Source organism: Alosa sapidissima, chromosome 12 (genome assembly GCF_018492685.1).
Source record: "Alosa sapidissima isolate fAloSap1 chromosome 12, fAloSap1.pri, whole genome shotgun sequence".
Lineage (NCBI taxonomy): Eukaryota > Metazoa > Chordata > Actinopteri > Clupeiformes > Clupeidae > Alosa > Alosa sapidissima.
In genome coordinates this window covers 4,913,627-4,934,002 of record NC_055968.1, presented here as the reverse complement: position 1 = coordinate 4,934,002, position 20,376 = coordinate 4,913,627, and the positions used below count along the sequence as shown (strand labels likewise).

Genomic DNA, 20,376 nt, shown 5'->3' with positions numbered 1-20,376 from the left:
GCAGTATAGTTCATCCTGTGTTTGCTTTGTGCTTCATTACAACAGGACATCAATATTTCACAAACCATCAGCAGTGCAGGCGTACCCCAATCCTACTGTTGATTGGTATCTATTCCATCATTCATCTCTCGCTCTCTTTCTCTCTCTCTCTCTGACTCTTTCACACATACACTCATACATACATTCACACATACAGTACACTCACACATACACTCATACATACATTCACACATACACTCACACATACACTCATACATACATTCACACATACACTCACACATACAGTACATTCACACATACACTCACACATACACTCATACATACACTCACACATACACTCACACATACACTCACACATACACTCATACATACATTCAGACATACACTCACACATACACTCACACATACACTCATACATACATTCACACATACACTCACACATACACTCACACATACACTCATACATACATTCACACATACACTCAGACATACTTCTTTTAAACACTAACACATATACACAGTCAGAAAAAGGAGCAACAGCTCATTTGTTTGGTTTGTTTAAAGGTGGTGGCTGAATTGGAGAGGATGGGGGAAGTGACATGGAGGAAGTAATACGGCTGACAGACTGACAGGCGACAGGAAGAGTGAAGATGAACAGACTGTAAAGAGAATGTAGTGAATGAGGAAAAGAGGGGTGACTGAAAGCGGAGTGTTTATGTGTCTGTGAGAGTGTGTATATGTGTGTCTCTGTGTGTATGTGTGTGTGTGTGTGTGTTTCTATGTGTGTGCATGTGTGTCTGTGTGTGTGCATTTATATGTGTGTATATGTGTGTGTGTGTCTGTGTGTGTGCATGTGTGTCTGTGTGCGTGTATATGTGTGTGGTATCTTTCAATGCCATGTAATCCAAGCGCAGAGAGAGATAAGGGTGTGTGTGTGTGTGTGTGTGTGTGTGTGTGTGTGTGTGTGTGTGTGTGTGTGTGTGTGTGTGTGTGTGTGTGTATGTGATATGTGTGTAATGAAGGCCTTCATCTCAAAAAAGTGCCCAATCTCATCCCCAGTCTCCCTTCTCCACTGCCAGACAGCAGTTTGCTCAGTTTGATCATCAGTGTGCTCCCTGGAGCTACTGGGAGGACTCTTGCCCCATTTTTTTTTTCTCTCTCTCTTTCTCTTTCTCTCTCTCAATCTCTCTCTACATCTCCCTGTCTCTCTCTCTCTATCCCTCTCTACATGTCTCCCCCACTCCATCTCTCTATCCTTCTGTCAAAGGATATTCTGTTTTGAAAGAGAGGCCTTGGAGCGCTCACGTTAAACTCACATTGTTTGGTGACACAGTCAACACACTCCTACTCTTCCTCATCTTAATCTTCGCTGGAGTCTTCTCCTCGCCTTCTGACAATAGCCAGCTCTACCGACACACCTGCAAAGAGAGGGAGGGGTCACAGAAGGAAACCTGTTAGTGTCTTTGTGTCTGTATGTCTGTGTGTGTGTTTGTGTGTGTGTGTGTGTGTGTGTGTGAGTGGGTGGGTGTGTTTGCGTGTATAGAGACCAGGACTCTTCATATAAACTGCATGAATTATTGATTGTATTCAGAACCCGTTCCCCTCAGACCAAAGCACACCATAAATAATATGTTAACTGGAGATTTCCATAGTCCCCTATGGCTGACCATTGCCAGTAAAATGCTGCTGTATATCTTTGGAGAGGGCAGATAACCAAAACATCTCCTTTTCAAAAGGAGGTGGTTTCGCAACTCCTCATCATAAGATAAGAACTCCATCTAAACCAATGCAGACCACTCCAGCTCCATCAGAGCCTATCAGATCAAAACGTCACTGCTGCTGCTGTTGCTGCTGAATGGGTAGGGCTCTACTAAGAGACTCCCACTAACTTGAAATTAGTATAAAATCAATTCAGCCAAAATGCACATTTCACGAAGAACACTACTGATAACAAAATAGATGATAACGTCTCTGTCCATAAACATTTCAGCAGTTAAACTGTGGTGCTGTTAACCCCATTCAGATTAGGGCAGAATCACACCTAAGTTTAGTCTCTACTTTTTAAACAGTAAAGGAGCAACCTAGAGCTTTCTTCCCAATGTCTTCAGAATCAGAACATCACTGCACACAAATTACAGTAAATACACCAAAAGACAGGATTCAAATAATCAGTACATCATAACATTTATTTGTGTAATTTAGGCTTACTGAAGTACCAGGCCCTTGATGAAGTAATTATTTAAAATTTTATTTGACCTTTGCTACAGTTTTACTTAACCACTGCTAATGTTGAATTTCAAGGTTTCAGGCACACTTACGTCATTCAAGGAAACCCCCATTTCCTTTTATTACTGGGACCTGATGTGAAAAGCTTGGCCATCCCATCTAACCACTGATAAATATTACAACATAGTCATGCTCACAAACAAACTCATGCAACTGCTGAGATCATCACTGCAATAACATCTCACATTTGTCATGACCAATAATCTTTTTCCATTCTATCATAATTCTAAAAACAAGTATGTGGTCTCCCTAGTTTTGAGCTCAAATACAGTTGAACATGCATCACCTAGGTGATGAATGCCTGCAACTACACTCACAGCAATAGAGGGAACCAAAGCCCAAATGAATTCAAACATCAAAATGTCAACACGTCCTGTACTAACATTATATCAAACACAACACCAGAGCATTATCCAGGCCAACTACTATAACCACAATCCGCCTTTTCCTACACAGCAGCCGGATCTGGCAGCTATCCCAGGTCAGCCTGCCTTCCTACTCCTACTTACTCACTCACCAACATATCAGCTCCTCCAACTATGCACTGGCCATGGGCACACCATGCCTGCTCAGAGTGCTGCATCTGTCATCTGAGCTGCTCTCTCACAAACCTGCACCCGGCTGCCTACCACACACTGAGCCTGGGAGCCAGGGCTGCACAGCCTCCTCTTCATGCCATCCCAGGGTACACCATGGGCCGATCTGTGTGACAACTCCAAACATGGTCGTTTTCAGTAGGCTGCTCTTGTTTTAACACATTTTTTCCACACATGAGGAGTTTCCTTCCACATCCACAGGCCAACACCACCACTGGCATCCAAGGCATATCGTCCAGAGTATGAAGGGCTACACCAAGACTCACTAGTACCCTTGCACCCTTGCACTTTCCTTCACAAAATCTTTCTAGCAACATAAGCAATTTTCTTATTCCACTGATGCCTCTGGCCTTCAGTGATGATGATGTTACCAGCCTCATAGATAAAGCTAGAAATGCTTTTCTGTTCTTTACATTTCCTGTTCTTTACATTTCCTGTTCTTTACATTTCCTGTTCTTTACATTTCCTGAATCAACACTTGCATAGCATTTCTGGTACAATGTATCCTAATCATCCCTTTTATAATATTGTGAGCAACTGGCATTACATAATATTCAAACAGTTTATTCCAGTTTGGTGAAAACAGCATGTGAAAACAGAGAAATTCTAATGCTGAAAAAGTCTATCATCAGACCCAGACACATTTCCCATTTTATTAATCATTGATAGACACCGAAAATCTCCTTCCAACAGGCAGACAAATGCTTTTACCAAATATGGTGCGCGTAAAAACATCTACAAAATGAGACCCCTGAGCCTGACATTGGCAACACGGCAGGGGGCTGCATTTTAATTTTAGACAGTGACCTGGCAGATGGCTGCGCTCGTCGACACACCGCACCAGACTGGCCCGTGCTGGAGCAGGGCAAATAGCAGACAGCGTCGCTGGCCTCAGATCTGTCAGATAGGGAGACGTACATCAGCACCCCTGACCCGCCAGACCTGCCCGGGACAACAGATGTCCTGTGGGCCAGCCAATAAAACACAATCATGAAGCAGAAAGACACTGAACATAGTTGTCTCATCTGGTGTGTAGGGCATCATACATCACTGTGGGCGACCTGTATGGAATACATGCCACAGTCTACTGTAGGAACAACATTTCCCATCATACTTTGTTTGCTTCTACCTATTGGGCAGACATACAGCCATCACAGACTTAGCAGATGTCGCCACTAAGCTGGAGCTGGAGCAGAAGGAGAGACTGTGTGTGCAGACAGTCTCATGAGACTGCGGGAGTCAATCTTCACCTTCGTGTTAAAACTTCAAACAAAAGCTGGAAGCTGAACTATTTATGGTATAAGCAACAAACAGATGTTACAACAATATTCACAGTCTTAGAAGGTGAGCACCAGGATGTCTGCATTGGTTGGCAGTCACTGGCAGTTTACACCACACATCAATCAACACTGTGTCAGCCATCCGAAGGCAAAAACATAATTCCTTTTCTACCAAATGAGTTTTAGATTACATTCTCTTCCACAAGTGTCCTGACCATAGCCCAGTGAGACTCGAGTTGGCAACAGATGTGCATATTTATTTTTGTGGAAACAAAAACAAAATATATGCATACTGTCTTCAAGGCCCTGAAACCAGCATTCTTTGTATAGCTCTCACCACAATGAGTATGACTCATGGAATCACTAAATTACCATTCCTAAGGCGCACTGCTCAATCAATACGTGACTGAGGACAAATTAGCCATATCTGTGTTTACTGTTGACCAAGAGACTGTGAGGACCATCTTCTCATTAGGTCTCGGCCACCTGCGCTCACATCACATCACGTCTCTCTCCTCTCCTCTCCTGCCCTTCCTCTCAGTCCTGTGGAGGTCCAGCTCTGTCCTCAGTCCACCTCAGCTCCAGCGTTCTCTCACGCTCCGCGCTCTCTTGTCCTCCCTCTCCCCTCGGCTCTTGGCAGCGGGCCATCCGTTCTCTCTGCACTGTGCTGCTCCTCGGCTCCCCAGCAGCTCTATACCGAGAGCTCTGCACAAGCACTAGGCCTTCTCTGCTTATGAAAATGGCCTTTAGGTACGTAGCCTTGCTGGCAAAGACTCTAGATGCAAGTCATATAATGTTTGTATGTTTGGAAGATTTAAGTCTTTCTCAGTCTATATTATTGATACTGCATGTGGAAATCAAAATGGAATCACTGAAGGAGAAGTGCTTTGCATTTTGAAAATTCTGTTTGTTTTGATGCATTTTTTGTTATTGTCAAAACTATCTATCCATCCACCCACCCATCCATACATTCAACCTCCCACTCCATCTACCTCTGTTTACCCATGAGGCCTCCATCCATCCATCCATCCATCTATCCACCTAGCTTTTCTCCTGTAGTCTCTCCATTCCCACATACAGATGAGCTGGCAGTGCGAGACAGCAGACCCACTCACTCTCACAAGCACCCGCCCACTATATCTGTCATCCACCCAGCCAGCTAGCCGGCCCCTCCATCCGAGCTCCCATCTCCACACGGCCTATTTCTCATCTCTTCCCTTCTCCTTCAGCTCTATTCTTTCTCCCTCATAAACATTAAATAGTTTAGGGTCCAGGGCAGGAATGTGGTGATGAAATCTGCCTATCCTACTGCCATCCCCCCTCATTCGCAGGGTCATTATTATTATTATTATTATTATTATTATTATTATTATTATTATTACTTGAAACAGGGCTTATGAGAAACAGTTGTTACATAAATATAATATCCAGCAGTGATCTAGGTTTCTCCCTGTCAGGCTGCCCAGATTCAGACCTCATCTGAATCCAGCAACAACATGGAATACAGTCTCAAAACACACGAGGGCTGGATATGATTACATTGACATAGAACCCTTTCATACATAGTAAAGCTGGCTTCTATTTGTGTCTTTGTGGATGTGTACACATAAATTACATGCACAACAGTAAGAGAAGGGCATGTTGGTGTGTCATCTCCATTTCTGTGTTATAAAGATTTTCATTATATATCTCTGTGTGTTTTGGATGTACACATGAGAAAAAAAAGAAGAGACAGAGAGAGACAGAGAGAGACAGAGAGAGACAGAGAGAGACAGAGAGAGACAGAGAGAGAGAGAGAGAGAGAGAGAGAGAGAGAGAGAGAGAGAGACCGTGTGACGGCATGTGTGTGTTCTTTGTGCATGGATCCAACCTCAGACCAAGCCAGCAGCTGTCATGACGTCACCGGGGGGATAAAAAACACCCTTTGACCTGCAGTGACACGCTGGCTTGGAAACGGACTCGGCAAACCATCGCGAGCGCCGGTCTGCTGGTGACAAGGAGTCGATTCTGTTGTCAGCAATGACGGGGAAAGCTCTCCCTGCGGCCCTACACTAACCTCTGTGCTCTGAGCCAGCGGGCTCGGCTCAGCTCACTTAATGAGGAGGGTGGGGGAGGGCCATCTGGGAACCCTCTCACTACTGATAGGCACACTGTAACATGGGCACAACAGCACTCACTCCTCTGTTCTCGTGAGTGACATTTCATTCCACCCATTGACAGAAGAGCTCAGCCAATCAGCTCTGGGAATGACAAGCTGGCTTTTAGGCGTCAATGTTTTCAAAGGTTAATCACAGAGAAACAGTGTCATCTGTTAAGCGCTGCATCTGTCTACGATTTGGACAATTGCTGACACCGATTACGTAAAATAGCTCCCTGCTGGAAATAAACTTTGGCACTGCTGCACTTCCAGATTAAACGTTCATTCTATTGTGGTCATTCTGGTAGGAGCAAAGTGGAGTTGAATGAAGTCATGCTCAAAGGGACCTCTCTGTATTTTAACTTCAATTACAGTCAATTTGATTTCATTTGCACAGTGCTTTTCTCAACCTTAGGCTTCCACAGACACTCCCGTCTAAAATCCGTTGCTGAGGGATGTGTTGTAAGAGACTTTTTGAGTGTGTTCACTGGCCTTTAGCTTTAGCTGCCATATGTTTGAAGAATCCAATACATCTCTGAAAAATCTCTGCGGCCACTAAAGGGGTATATTACAGAGAAATCCTGGGGCAAGACACAACACTGTTACTTACTAATAAACCTCCTTTACAAAAAGCCATTCTGCTTATAGTGACTGCAAAATATACAAGCTAAACATTACAAATAAACACATACACACACAAAAACACAACGTCTCAGAGGCTGACTGGTTCACTCACACACACACACACACACACACACACACACACACAAACACAGGGTCACATTAGGAGGTTCCTGCAATTCCAAATCCTCATACCTCTTAATGATTCATTTCCGCTGCACTGACACTATAACATTTACTGTGACCCCCCTTGGTGTGCGGTTGCCTTGGGTTACCTGCCGCTGGATGTCAAGCCACACAGGACCGGACCTGAGACTCCAGCCAGACTGGATATGTAAACATCCTAAAACCACCCAACATGCCCTCAGAATCCAATTTCTTTAAGAACTCAGTCGCTAGAAAGAAAATGATAACAAAGCAGTTCAGAACATATTGTGAATTTTGTCCAGTGAGGAATGAGACCATCATTTAGAAAAATTGGCCATCTTAGTGTTCATGACTTAGAGTTAACTAACTGCCTTCCCAAAGAGGGATTTTACACAGGGGTCACGTGAGTAATACAAGGAAACGACTCACATGGGGCAGTGCCACACGCCTGACACGGGGCGAGGTGTTCATAAAACACCCTGCCAACCCCAGTCATTACTTCCCTGCTGTTAATCTACTGCATCAAGTCTCTGAAGTGGAGTTTGTTTGTCTTCGATCGTGATGACGACTCCCCTGAGCTTCCTGCTAATGTGAAGAGGCCCCGCAAAAGCATTTCAGTCGGAAAAATAAAATGAACCAACCGTGTTTAATCTCATCCGCAGTTTAAGTCTATCTCACATATATTAAAATGGCTCGAGGTCTCTTCTCGATGAGGCCATTTAAATGTTCTTAATAGCTGCCCCTCAACGGCAAAAAAGAGGATTTGATTTTCTCTTGGTTATGCCAGTAATCCTCTGTCGCCGAGAGCACTGGGTTACATGTCAGAGAGATTAGCCATGTTGTAGAAGCGACCACAACATCTGGTGAGAGAAAGAGAAAGAGAGGGAGAAATAGAGGGAGAGGAAAGCTAGACAGAGGGGTGTGGAGAGACAGAGAGATTGTTCTTGGGGGGAAAGTGTGGAGAGAGAGAGAGAGAGAGAGAGAGAATGTGGAAAAACAAGTAATCAGTGGATAAAAATATGGATGATTGAGTGGGATCTAAAAGGGAGGGAAATGGGAGAGACGTGTGTGTAGACCAGGGAGGGAGAGGACAGACTGAAAATAGATAGAGGAGAGGAGAGGAGGGCGAGGAGATAAAAAATGACAGATGCAGAAGAGAGGAGAGATGGAGTAGAAAGAGAGAGAGGAGAGAGAGGGAGAAGAGGGACAGATAGAGGGGGAATCAACGATAAAATAGATGGCGCTTGGCAGGGTTGAGACACCCAAACCGAGCAGACACGTTAGGAAAGGTCAGGAGAAGAACACATTAACTCAGAAACAGCTGTGCCCCCTCTCTGTGAGAGAGTGGCTGTGGACACACGTGGAATAATACTCAGCAGCCTCGTTCTGGATGTGGAGTTCTAGCACATAGAAGAGACTCCAAGAGACGCTAAAGAGAGTCGGGGTGGTAGATTAAGCATCCGGGTGGGATGGTGGGATGGACAACTGCCAGATACCATACCCGAAGCTTCTTATATTACACTAACAGCTTTGATGTTCTGAACTCACCTACACTAATGCAAGCTAGACCATATGACCAGCTTGTTGTATTGGGCATTATGGGTTTTTTTTAAATCATTAAAATGCTACGTGTCAAAAAGAGAGGAAATATTGATTTTGTAATGTTTGTTTTCTTCATTAGACAATATAATAATCATGTAATCAGATTAGGTTCATCTAGATGGGGAGTGTGGATATAACAATTTCTCATCAACAAACAGCACAACAGTCCATGAGAGCAAGTGCACACAGATGTTCTTCTCTCCTCTCTCGCCTAGGAGAGGTATGGAGAAGCAGAGAGAGAGAGAGAGAGAGAGAGAGAGAGAGAGAGAGAGAGAGAGAGAGAGAGACTGGCGACGTGTGAAGGCGCAGTCATCTGGGCGAGGTTAATTGGCATTACTTCAGCTTGATTATGGCGCCATTAAGCTGAGAGCAGGTGTGGAGGAGAGCAGGTCTCCTCCGGGAAACACTGAGGTAGCTATGGGGACTCCCAGCCCACGCCCTAATCATTCCCCCTGCACAAACATGACGCAAAACATGCACACACACACACACACACACATGCACGCACACACACACTTACTTCAGTCACACATGCATTCTACATAAGGCTTTGTAAGTAAGTAAGTAAGTAATTTTAATTTGTATAGCACATTAAATTCGAAAGTGCTTCACAGTTAAAATAAAGAGTTTAAAAGATGATTCAAGCACCTCCAGTACAGCTGACACCTCCAAATACAACCAAAACAAAGGCGTGTCCAGGCGTGCGTGGGATGCAGATCCTACTGGTCGTCATGGAGTGTAAAGGTTCAGCACATTCTAGTTTCTTAGCTGTAGGTAAAGTACACGACAGGAACTGAAAAAAAGACTTCCTATCCTTCAGCACTTTGAATGCCATTGAGGTGTCAATAGGAGGCCATATATTCAGCTCACTCTTGAGTCACTGTTATTGCTTTGCGAAAGCAAGGTCATTGAAGGGAGGGCATTCTAGACCGTTTTAATGACCACAAAGGCTCCATTGTACTGCACCACAGGCAGACATGCCTGCACATTGTGGATACAGAGTCTCATCAACAGTTACCCTGGCAGTGTCACACAGATCTGGTGACACACTCACACACAAACTCACACACACATACACACACAAGTCTCTGCGTCATCTCCATGACAGCAAAGCACTCATTTGGAGAAGGGAAGTCATCCATGATTTGCAGACAGGCACAGTGGAAAATGGAAGGACATTTACATTTATTCATTCCAAACACCATCAGCTCCGGAAAATCATTTTACCAGCACACACATTCAAATCATATTTGACTAGTGCACACTGAGGTGTTGGTACGGCCTTTTCTACGAGTGGAGCAACACGCAGCCTGTGGGGAGGAAGTGAAGGAGTGCATGGAACAAGAAGAGAGTCATAAGATAGAGGAAGCAAGACTAGGAGAGGAGTGAGCCGAATAAAAATGAGTGTCCATACTTTTCTCTGTCGGAAGCTAAATTTGAAAAATGAATAGGCTGGTCCTCCAGTCTGGCACAATCATTACCACTCACTCGCATCAAATCCTCTGGGTACTCCAACTTTTACTGGCGGCAGCAGAGGAGGCAGGGTAAGAGCGAACGGAACAAGGGCTGCCCGAGGAGGATGAGCGGGATTGAAGGATTATGATGGGAAGCGGCTGGAGACTTGGAGAGGACACTGAGAGACAGCAGCTGAACACACACGTCTGTCTGATACTCACAGCCTGGTGTATGTGCCCTCACCACACACTCCACTACAAATGCACAACCAGCAAACACCAAAATGCACAACCAGCACCAGTGTAAAGCTGTGTAATAATAAAACAGTCTAAAGTCATACTAACAATACACTACTAGAGCTTTGGCAGCCCTTAAATGTGATTCATACACCATCAAAAGAAGCAGCACAAGCTAAGATGTCTGGCATCCTTCTGCTAGTACAGAGGACAAGTCTAATTAGGTATGAGCATAATTTCCCACACAAGTTTATGAAACAGGGAACTTAGTATTTGGACACTGTTGCCTCTGTAAATGTTGAAAAATACGAGCCAGCTAAACTCAGGAACACCGCAAAGGCACAATGTCTGATAGCAGTTGATGATAGCAGGTATGGTTATGCAGTTTTATGGTCGGACTCTCTCTTGCCCAACCCTACAGTAGATCTGAAGGAACAAACACCTTACACTGCCATCCAAAACAGATGCCATCAAATACAGACAAATATAACAGAGAAACATAACATAGCTAAAGCTGCAGCATCAAACAAATGCATTACGCTAGGCAGGATGTGTAAGGCTGTCACTGTGTGAAGTTAGAGCAGCAGGGAGTGCGATCAGAGGAAGGAGGCTCTGGTACCATCCTTCTAACTGAATTCATTATGTAATGGCAGGACACATAAGTGCATTTGTGTGTTTGCGGGGGGTGGCAGCGCGAGGGCACAGAGGTAGATGTCCTCACGGAACCTCATACACTCGCACCGATTGCCACCATTACTCATCCATCTCCGTCACAAGCACGCCAACAATCAGGAGCCAAGTCAATGCTTGTATTGAGCTTTGTGTGGCTTTTCCACGTACAGCTCAGTGCATCACCACCTGTACCATACACCTCACTGCTCATCAGCAAACTCAACAGTCATCATGCAAACTCAACAGTCTGGTACCTTCTACACTACTGTACTTTGCATCCATTACGAATTTGTCAAGCCTAAGTCTATATCTAATCGTATGGTCCTTATTGTTGAGTTCAATATCAGATAGTTTGGTAGTGCAATAAATGTTGTGGTGAGAGGCATTTAAAGGTGGGGGACTTTGATTACTATTCATTATACTTTTCGTTGAATTCAGCAAACTTCTCCTCACTCTCCTGCCTCTGGGAAACAAAGTGACTCAGAGTGTGTGGAAAAGTGTCACACGCAATTCCACACAAAGGGGAGACTGTGGTCTACTGTTGCCTCAGGAGCACTGAGGAGCACTTCAGAAAGGGTGTTTTTTCTCACTGTTGAGCTCCAGTCAGGGTTGAGGACTACACCTTTAATGAATGGAGCTATTGCTATCCCACATTTCCACTTTGTTCCACGCCGGAGCGGTGGTCATCCTCCTGAGGGAATGGAAGAAGACAAACACAGGCCACACCAGGATGGAGATTTCCTGTTTATGTGGGAGCGAAGGCGTCTAGAGTATTTTATCCCCAGCTGACGTGATGTTTGTCTGTAAACACTCATATGACCTTTCAGCTTCCTGTCAAACAAGCCACAGAGCAAGAGTCCCTGTACAGAGTCATGATTCATGAATGTCCATTGCATTGCCTGATGGGAAAAAGACAGGAGCCTATGCCATTTCATATGTCATCAGCCGATTTGGGTCACAGTGAGTAAGTAAGTAAATACAATTAATTTATAAAGCACATTTAAAATACAGTTTACACTGACCAAAGTGCCGTACATAGTGCAATAAGCAGATTGTATCAGTTACAGAAAAGGACAATACATGAATACAGATATAACAATCATAAAAGGGCAGAACATGTCAGAGAGAAGAGGTGTGTTTTGAGCCTAGATTTAAAACTAGTGATGGAGGGAGCGTCTCTGATGGAAGTGGCTGCTGATTCCATAGGTGTGGCGCAACCACAGCAAAAGCTCTACCACCTTTCTGCCTGAGTCTGGTGCATGGAACATGCAGGAGACCCATGCTACAGGATCTAAGGGACCTGGGAGCTCAGTGGTGGTGAATGAGATCTGCAATGTAAGATGGGGCCAGACCATTAAGGCTTTCAAAACCTTGAAATGAATTCTGCGTTGGATAGGTTACCAGTGGAGAGAGGCGAGGATGGGGATGATATGCTCCTGCTTTTTAGATCCAGTCAGCAGTCTTGCTGCTGCATTCTGGACCAGCTGGAGGCCATAGATCAGTGTTTGAGGGAGTCCCAGGTAGAGTGAGTTACAGTAATCCAGTTGTGATGTAATAAAAGCATGAATTACCTTCTCTGGGTCATTAAATGACAGAAAGGGTTTACATTTTAGCGATGACTCTGAGCTGGTAAAAGCAAAACTCAAAGAAGTCAAAGAAAACACCCAGGTTTCTAGTGTAGGGTTTAACATAGGGGGTGAGATTACCCAGGATGGACGTGGGGGGGCTCTGGCTTTAGAGGGGCAAAAAATAACTTCTGTTTCATCATCATTAAGTTGAAGGAAATTACTTCCCATCCATACTTTGACATTCTAAAGACAATCAAGGAGGGTCTGGAGGGAGTCCCTCTGAGTGGGAGGTATAATTAAGGCTCATCGGTATAGAAGTGAAAGGAGATGTTTTATTTTCTGATTATGTTGCCTAGAGGGAGCATGTATAAGCACAAGAGGACCGGACCTAATATGGACCCCTGGGGGACCCCACAGGACATAGAAGCGGAGGATGAGGAGTACAGACCAATAGACACTGAGAATGATCTATTGCATCAACCATGCAAAGAGAACAAATGGTCACATAACAAATGGACCCTTTGTACATCCAATAATAATGTTTATACACTATTCAAGTTTAAAGGCACCCTTAAGAGTTTTTTAACCTTAACATAACATTTCCAAAATCATTTTGATGGCACATAACTTCACAACACGACGAACGGCACTTCTGCCAGTGTCTGAGCGGCCCTTTATAGGCCATTACCCACCTAGCAACTTCCTGTGTTCGGGTAGGGACACTTTCCCCCCCCTAGAGCTGCTATGCTGCTATCCGGTGATCTATGTCTACAGACTGCTGTCGATGCATTCCCTCTATATTGTATTGGAGTTATGTTCATACTTTGTAGCAAAAAAAAAGCAAAAAGTGCTGTACAAACAAAGCCAAATGCATTGTCAAGGATGCCACCCACTCAAACCATGGTCTTTTCAGTCTTCTCCAATCCATATTTTAATCTTTATAGCAAAGGCCCTAATGGGCAAACTTCCCAGTTATATTTGTAATCTTTTGTCATTTTGCCCTTCTACATACAACACCCGTTCCTCAAACAAGCTCCTCCTGCAGTCTTCAACTTCCCGAACTAAACTGGGAAAATCTGCCTTTTCATCCTTTGCACCACATGCATGGAATGAGCTACAACACACACTTAACATGGACTCCTTACCCTCCTTAAATGTTTTTAAAGCTTGCTTACACTGAGCAGTGTCACTGCTTCTAGTGTTCTATTTTTCAAATATATTTTAGCTTTCCTTAGTCTTTGTTGTCTCTGACTCTGTCTTCTGTGTTAGTGTGCTGTTGTTGTTAGTGTGCTTTGTTGTCTCTGACTCTGTGTCCTCTGTGTTAGTGTGCTGTTGTTGTTAGTGTGCTTTGTTGTCTCTGACTCTGTGTCCTCTGTGTTAGTGTGCTGTTGATGTCTTTGCTCTGTACCCATGTCCCATGTTGTATTTTCTTTGTCTTTTTAAAAAAAAAAAAAATGCTGCCATCTTGACCAGGACTCCCTGGCAGAAGAGACATTGTGTCTCAATGGGACCTTCCTGGTAAAATAAAGGTTTAAATAAATCTGGCAGGCGATACAGGAGCCTGCGCTCCCACACCAGCAGGCTCAGGTACAGCTTCTTTCCAGAAGCTGTACAGTAACACTGCTGAACAAAACTTCACCTCCTGTCTAACATTTGCACTTTAGCTGTTACTAGTTTACCTGTTTACCTTTTACATTTACTCCTACACTATTTCACCTATGACCTTGCACTGCTAACACCCAATACTATATAGGTAACACTTTATTTTAATGTGTCGCTGTTACAGTGTACCTACCTAATTAGGTACAGTGGTACAACCTGTGTAACAACATGTACTATCATTGTACTTGCATTATGTATTTGTGGGTACCTACATATAGTTGTTACATTGTAATACTGAGTGCTTTTACAAAACTTTGCCAATTTGCCTAAATTTTCATCAGAGGCAAAGAGCTGACCTGAGACCTGCTGGATGGGCTAAGAATGATTTGTATATCAAATCTATCATGACCAGATTTACCCCATCCAGCAGGTCTCAGGTCAGCTCTTTGCCTCTGATGAAAATTTAGGCAAATTGGCAAAGTTTTGTAAAAGCGCTCAGTATTACAATGTAACAACTATATGTAGGTACACAAATACATAATGCAAGTACAATGATAGTACCTGATAGTACATGTTGTCACACAGGTTGTACCACTGTACCTAATTAGGTAGGTACACTGTAACAGCGACACATTAAAATAAAGTGTTACCTATATATATATTAGTTATAGAGAATATCTTCTTTAGTGCTGCTTTAGAAGTCTCATCAATACATTAAATGGCAGAGCGTTCTCTCAGCAACAATTCTTTAGAATACAGAGCCATAAACTCCACAACGGACTTCAATTTAAAACAGTAGTGAATATTCATGAGGAGATTTCATGGGAAAACATTTCACTTCTTAGAACTACACACTAGCCTAACATTATTTATGGTTACCCACAAATGGTTGTCTATGAAACATTTGCAACTGATTGGAACAGGACTGTCATTTGCCTTTCCAGGAAAATCTAAAAGTAATCTCGCTGCACCACCATAAGAGATTGAAGGGCACTAAATAAGACTTCACCCTGAGCCAACATTTGAAAAATATTACCATCGCAATGACGGCAGGGTTTCCATCTCAGCAAATAGGAAGTAGACAAAGCTCACCTACCAAGGCCAAGAGATGTCACTCCTCAGCAGCACTTCTGGATTAAAAGTTTTCCTCAAAACAGTTGAATGGTACGAATGTTCATAGGATTCATTGTCTTCGGTTGCTATGTTTTGTTTTATGTAATTGTCTTCGGTTGCTATGTTTTGTTTTAAGTAATTTTCCAAACTGCTGAGGGGTTTGGATTTAGCTACAATTCAAAAACGCCTGTTAGGTGGTGGGCACACTACAGATTTCCCTTACTTAGCAGTTTGAACGGGAAAAAGGTGAAATAGTTCAACTCTATTCTAGAACATGCTGGTAACCAAGAGAGAGTTATTGGTCTCAGCAAATAAGCAAGCAGCCACATACAGTACAACCTCAATCACTCTGATACTCATTCTTAATGCATTTTGCATGGAAAGCAGCAACATAGTCTTGCCATTTTTCAATGCATTTTGTGTAAGCAGCAGAAGCCAAGAGGTATGTGGTGAGCGAATAACAGAATTACTAAGTCATCACTCTACATGCATGCATGCACTGTGTTCAGACGGCCTCAGGAGTGAACAAATCTGAACACACTGAAGACTTTTGCATTAGTTACATCTACTCTCCTCCATGCTTGTAAGTGTATAGAAGCTCAACAAATCCACCAGCTTTAGTCACAGACGGTGAATGTTAATGATAGTTGTAAACGGCATAGATTTTGACCAGGCGGTTAATCCCTGTGTCAAATTCTGATCAATCTGATCTCTCTTCTGAGAATGGCCTTCATCCCCTCAGTGTTTGGCCTTCCATCCTAAAAGCCAGCACAGGGGAGGAGGAACACAAGACTCCACAGATTGCTTGTGTCTTCCTTTGCCATCCATGCCTCACATCATACTGTAGACTGGAGGGCACAGGCTTTGACTGTAAGACGAATACAACTAGAAAGAACTCTCATAACAGCCAGAAGGTCCAGTTACTCTCTGTAGCTCTATGGGTCAACAACCTCCATTTGAATCCTCCAAAGCTAGGGTATTTGTCCAGACACACTAAGTCTCCTCTGTGTGTGTTGCTGTTTATATCCTTCAGCTGACAACCAAAAGTGAATGTCTAGACATCCACCTCTCAGGATAGACACCTATAACAACTGTATGAAACATGGTCATCTACTGTAGACCAGGAGATAGCTGCCTTTTAGACAGTTTACACCAGATTTCTGTAAAAGGAGGCTGTTTTGCTGGTTTAAGGCTTAGCTTCTAGTCCCCCTGATATCCATTTAGGCTCCCATCAGTAGAGTATTCCATTATTACACCAACTCAGATGGGAAATCACTCTTACCAGGATATTACAGCAAAAAGCTAGATTTAATATGACACCACAAAAGTAATATTTCAGCACTTTTCAATAATGCCTATGGGATTGTAGGATTTAAAAAACATATTGTATTATTCAACTGTGTTTTTTGTTGTTATTTGTTTTGTTTTGTTTGCTTCTGATGTCTGAAAATCCCTTGGTTACATAAGTCAGTTGGTCCTACTTGAATAACAAATATTTGTGCATCTATTACGATGTGTCTGAATGGCAAGCAATGTTAATGCAGCATTCAAGTCATCTATCATTTACAGTGTTCTCCCAGAATCAGAGGAAGCTTTGTTCTGAGGAGAAGCTCAAAGCTATAGTGGTGCTTTTGCCTTCTAGACAGAAATGCTAAAGCAAGAAGAAAAAAAAATACTCCAAGGTCATTGATATAGGCAAGCAGGTCCTGCGGACTGTCTGCAAGAAGAGACTAAATGAACAAAGAAATCATTTAACATGCCAATATTTATCCTGTCCCCCTGGGTTAAGTTAAATGACATGAGTGACAGTGCCTATGGACCTGTCTGGATTCTCTCACTGTGAGACTGGGATGCTTTGGCTTAGGGGTTGGAGAGGAAGGTTGGTTGGTATATGCAGATGGAAAATAACCTTTGAAAGCCAGGGTAATACATCTGGGTCATAGTAGCATGGATGGCCATGCACGATGAAACTTTGGAATTAGAAAAGGATTTGATCACCATTATGTGAAGGTGTTGCAGGGGCATTGTTCTGCCACAGTGATGTACACAGAAACCAAATCTCACAGAGCAACAGTCCACACATGTGTGCTCTCACTACAGCTTTCATCCCAGATATTGAGTGATTGAAATCAGAAAAGACACAGTGACTCCTATTGCACAACACAAAGATTATACTCTTCCCCACTGCCTAGTAAGAAATATAGATGCGATGAATCCAATAGGCAAAAATTACCATTTCAATATTTTCTTGCGTCGCTCATGTTTGGGTTTGTTTTGGTTGTATATTGTGCGTGTGTGTGTGGATGGCAGGGATCTGTAGTGTGTGAAGGCAGGGGGTAAGTCCTGCATTATCCCCTCGTCTGTGCAATGGAGCGGAACCAAGCTGAGAGGAGGAATTCTGGCCACCAGAGGCAGAAGGCTTATTATGCCAGGTCTGCTGCTTCTGCTGCTGCCATCACAGCTGCCAATGCAACCAACTGAGGTGGTGAGAATTATCGTCAATAAAAGCTCACACAACACCTCCGGTTCTCCAAAAACAAACAGACAGACACAGAGGAGCAGGCAGGGGAACACAAGTATTAAACGTGGTAGATAAATGGTGAGACAGGCCTACTCTTCAACAAATGCTGTTCTCAAAGAGTTTCAAGTCTCCTCTTCAACTCTTCAACTCTGAATAAAAAGACACTTCCAGGTGGCAGTGATCTACAGTGAGCTGGAGCTGCAGTAAACTATTCCCAGCTACCCTAAGAGGACTTATGAGAGTCACTAGACTACTCAAAAGGCCTGTACCCCTCAGCTCCCCATCTAACATAACACATCACATCTGTCAAGACCATTGCCAATAAGAAGAACAAGGCAAATACCAAATAACGATAGTAACTACATTCTCAGGAAACAGAGTAAATGGAATAAACCCATTAGTATCTGATGGCTGCTCTTTTGAACAATCATCACAAGTCAATCACAAGTTGACATTACAAAAATTTGGGCATAATCACCAGTTAATTGCAGCCCTCCCTGGCTAGACAGCTCAATTCCATTGATTACCTCCATTTGATAACGAATCCTGTAGAGTGAATGCTAATTGATTAACAAGGCATGGAGATTGAAACGCACCAGGCTTTAATCTGATCGCCAACAGCTGGGATTGAATCATTCACTCAAGCATGCTTGGGTTTATATCTATGAGGTGGGCCAATGCCAACAGCTCAGGACACTCAATGGATAGCGCAGCATAGATTGCGGTGGCATGTTGTTTATGTAATGAGCAGCATCTGACTGTGAGTCTGCCTGTAGGGGTTTGTCTGACCTTAGCAGCATGACTGGGAAGATGGAGAAAAGCACAATGCCCAGTGACTCCACACAGAGATCACCATAAGCCCTTGCTACCTATAGCAAAGCATTATGGGAAAACAAAAGGTAGTATGTCAGAAGAGATGAAGCATGACAAACCATGGTTAAACTCACTCACACGCAGACGCACACTGGCAATGTCACGGTACAGGATTTCTCATGTGCGGCCAGTGACGAGCCAAGAGCTTAAGTCTTTCTATGAGAGCTGCTCAAGCACAGACCGCCACACAGTCTATGGTTGTGGCCTGTGGCTATGGAGGCTCTGTTGCTTAGTAAATGTCTTTCCTCTCAGTTCTTCTTTCTATTTTTATCAACTTTGTTTTTGTGTCTGTTGTTGTGTGCCAGTGCTTCTGTCGCTCATTCTAAATCTCTGGGGACAGTGACCAGCTCACAGGGTACCTTTTCCATCCCTCCCAACTCCATTGTCACCTTTTATCTTCCTTCAACTCCTGATCCCCTCCTCCTCCTCCCTCGCTCCCTCCCTCCATCTGTCCATGTATCTCATTATAAGCAGCGGTAATGAAGGAGCCAGAGCCGACAGGAGAACAGCGGGACTGTCTGTGGATGGAGTGGCATGTTTGCATTGTGTTTGCACGTCAGAGAAAAACAGAGATGAACGCAAATAGCTGGACTTTACTAGAGATAGGAAAACAAATAGGCATCACTTATAAGAACACACAGTAGTGAGAGGCCTTCAGCTCATTTGACCTCAAAACAAGGTGGAGGTGGGAGGTGGGTATACTTGCTTCATGGGAGCAAGCTGCACTCTGTCTGTCAGTCATGAACATCAAATTTTAAAGGACTTTTTCCGCATCTGTCTACCTCACACACACACACACACACACACACACACACACACACACACACACACAAACACACACACACTCATCTATGTCATTGCTGCTTGGAGGTGTTATCTAAGAGCTTTGCTCCTTTTGTCCTCCTGAATGCAAGTCAAGTCTGAGCTGTTACTCCTCTGACCACCCGCTGAGCGCAGTCAGACGGCCACTGCCAGATGGTGAATCTCTGCCAAGAGGAAGGTGAGTGTGCATCTGGCAAAATCTGCGCAGTCATTGTGGAAGAGCAGCCTTTTGGTAACCTGAAGAGAAACAAGGTTTTCTGTTCTGTTCTACCCCCCCATGTTGTGACCTCAATTCAGCAGACCTCTTCCTGTGTGTGACCCTGATTTGCACCCTTCCTTCAGGTGACATGGTAAACAAATTCTCTTTTTAGTAGCTACCCCTTATAATCAGCTGCTTTCACTTTTTTTAATCATCTCTCATTCTTCCTTATCTTAACCTTCTTGACTGCATCTTTTGCATCCTTCATTTTCATTTCCCACTCACATGCAGACTTGTACAGTACGTACATACGCAAACACACAGAACCTCCTACGTCAGCATTGCAAAACACCTGCATACTCAACCATGAATGATGCATGTTAAAAAGCCTTCTTGCTCTTTCCCCTTGTGGCCTTGCATGAGTGATTACTCTTCTTTCTGCGATGAGCGTGGCCCCTCTGAAACCGGCCAGTGGCATCTCTGACGGCGGAACGACCGGAGCGGAAGGAACTGACGTCTGAAATGCTCAGGTGCGCTTGTGTCCCTGTGAAGTACAGGCCTGTCAGGTGCGGCGACAAGCGACAGCTGGGCTCTCCGAGAGGAGAGGAGAGGACAGGCAGGTAGAGTTTCAGTGTGCCAGGGCCCT

At 43.8% G+C, this 20,376-nt stretch overlaps 1 protein-coding gene across 1 annotated transcript in view; it reads right to left on the bottom strand.

Annotated features, from left to right (window-relative positions):
* Positions 1-20,376, bottom strand: part of pde4ba (phosphodiesterase 4B, cAMP-specific a) — a 175,036-nt gene that overhangs the window by 138,988 nt on the left and 15,672 nt on the right. Inside the window, exon 2 of the mRNA XM_042111975.1 lies at positions 1,317-1,418. Within this exon, the coding sequence (XP_041967909.1) occupies positions 1,317-1,358 (42 nt within the window). The 5' untranslated portion in view covers positions 1,359-1,418. The remainder of the gene's footprint in view (positions 1-1,316; positions 1,419-20,376) is intronic.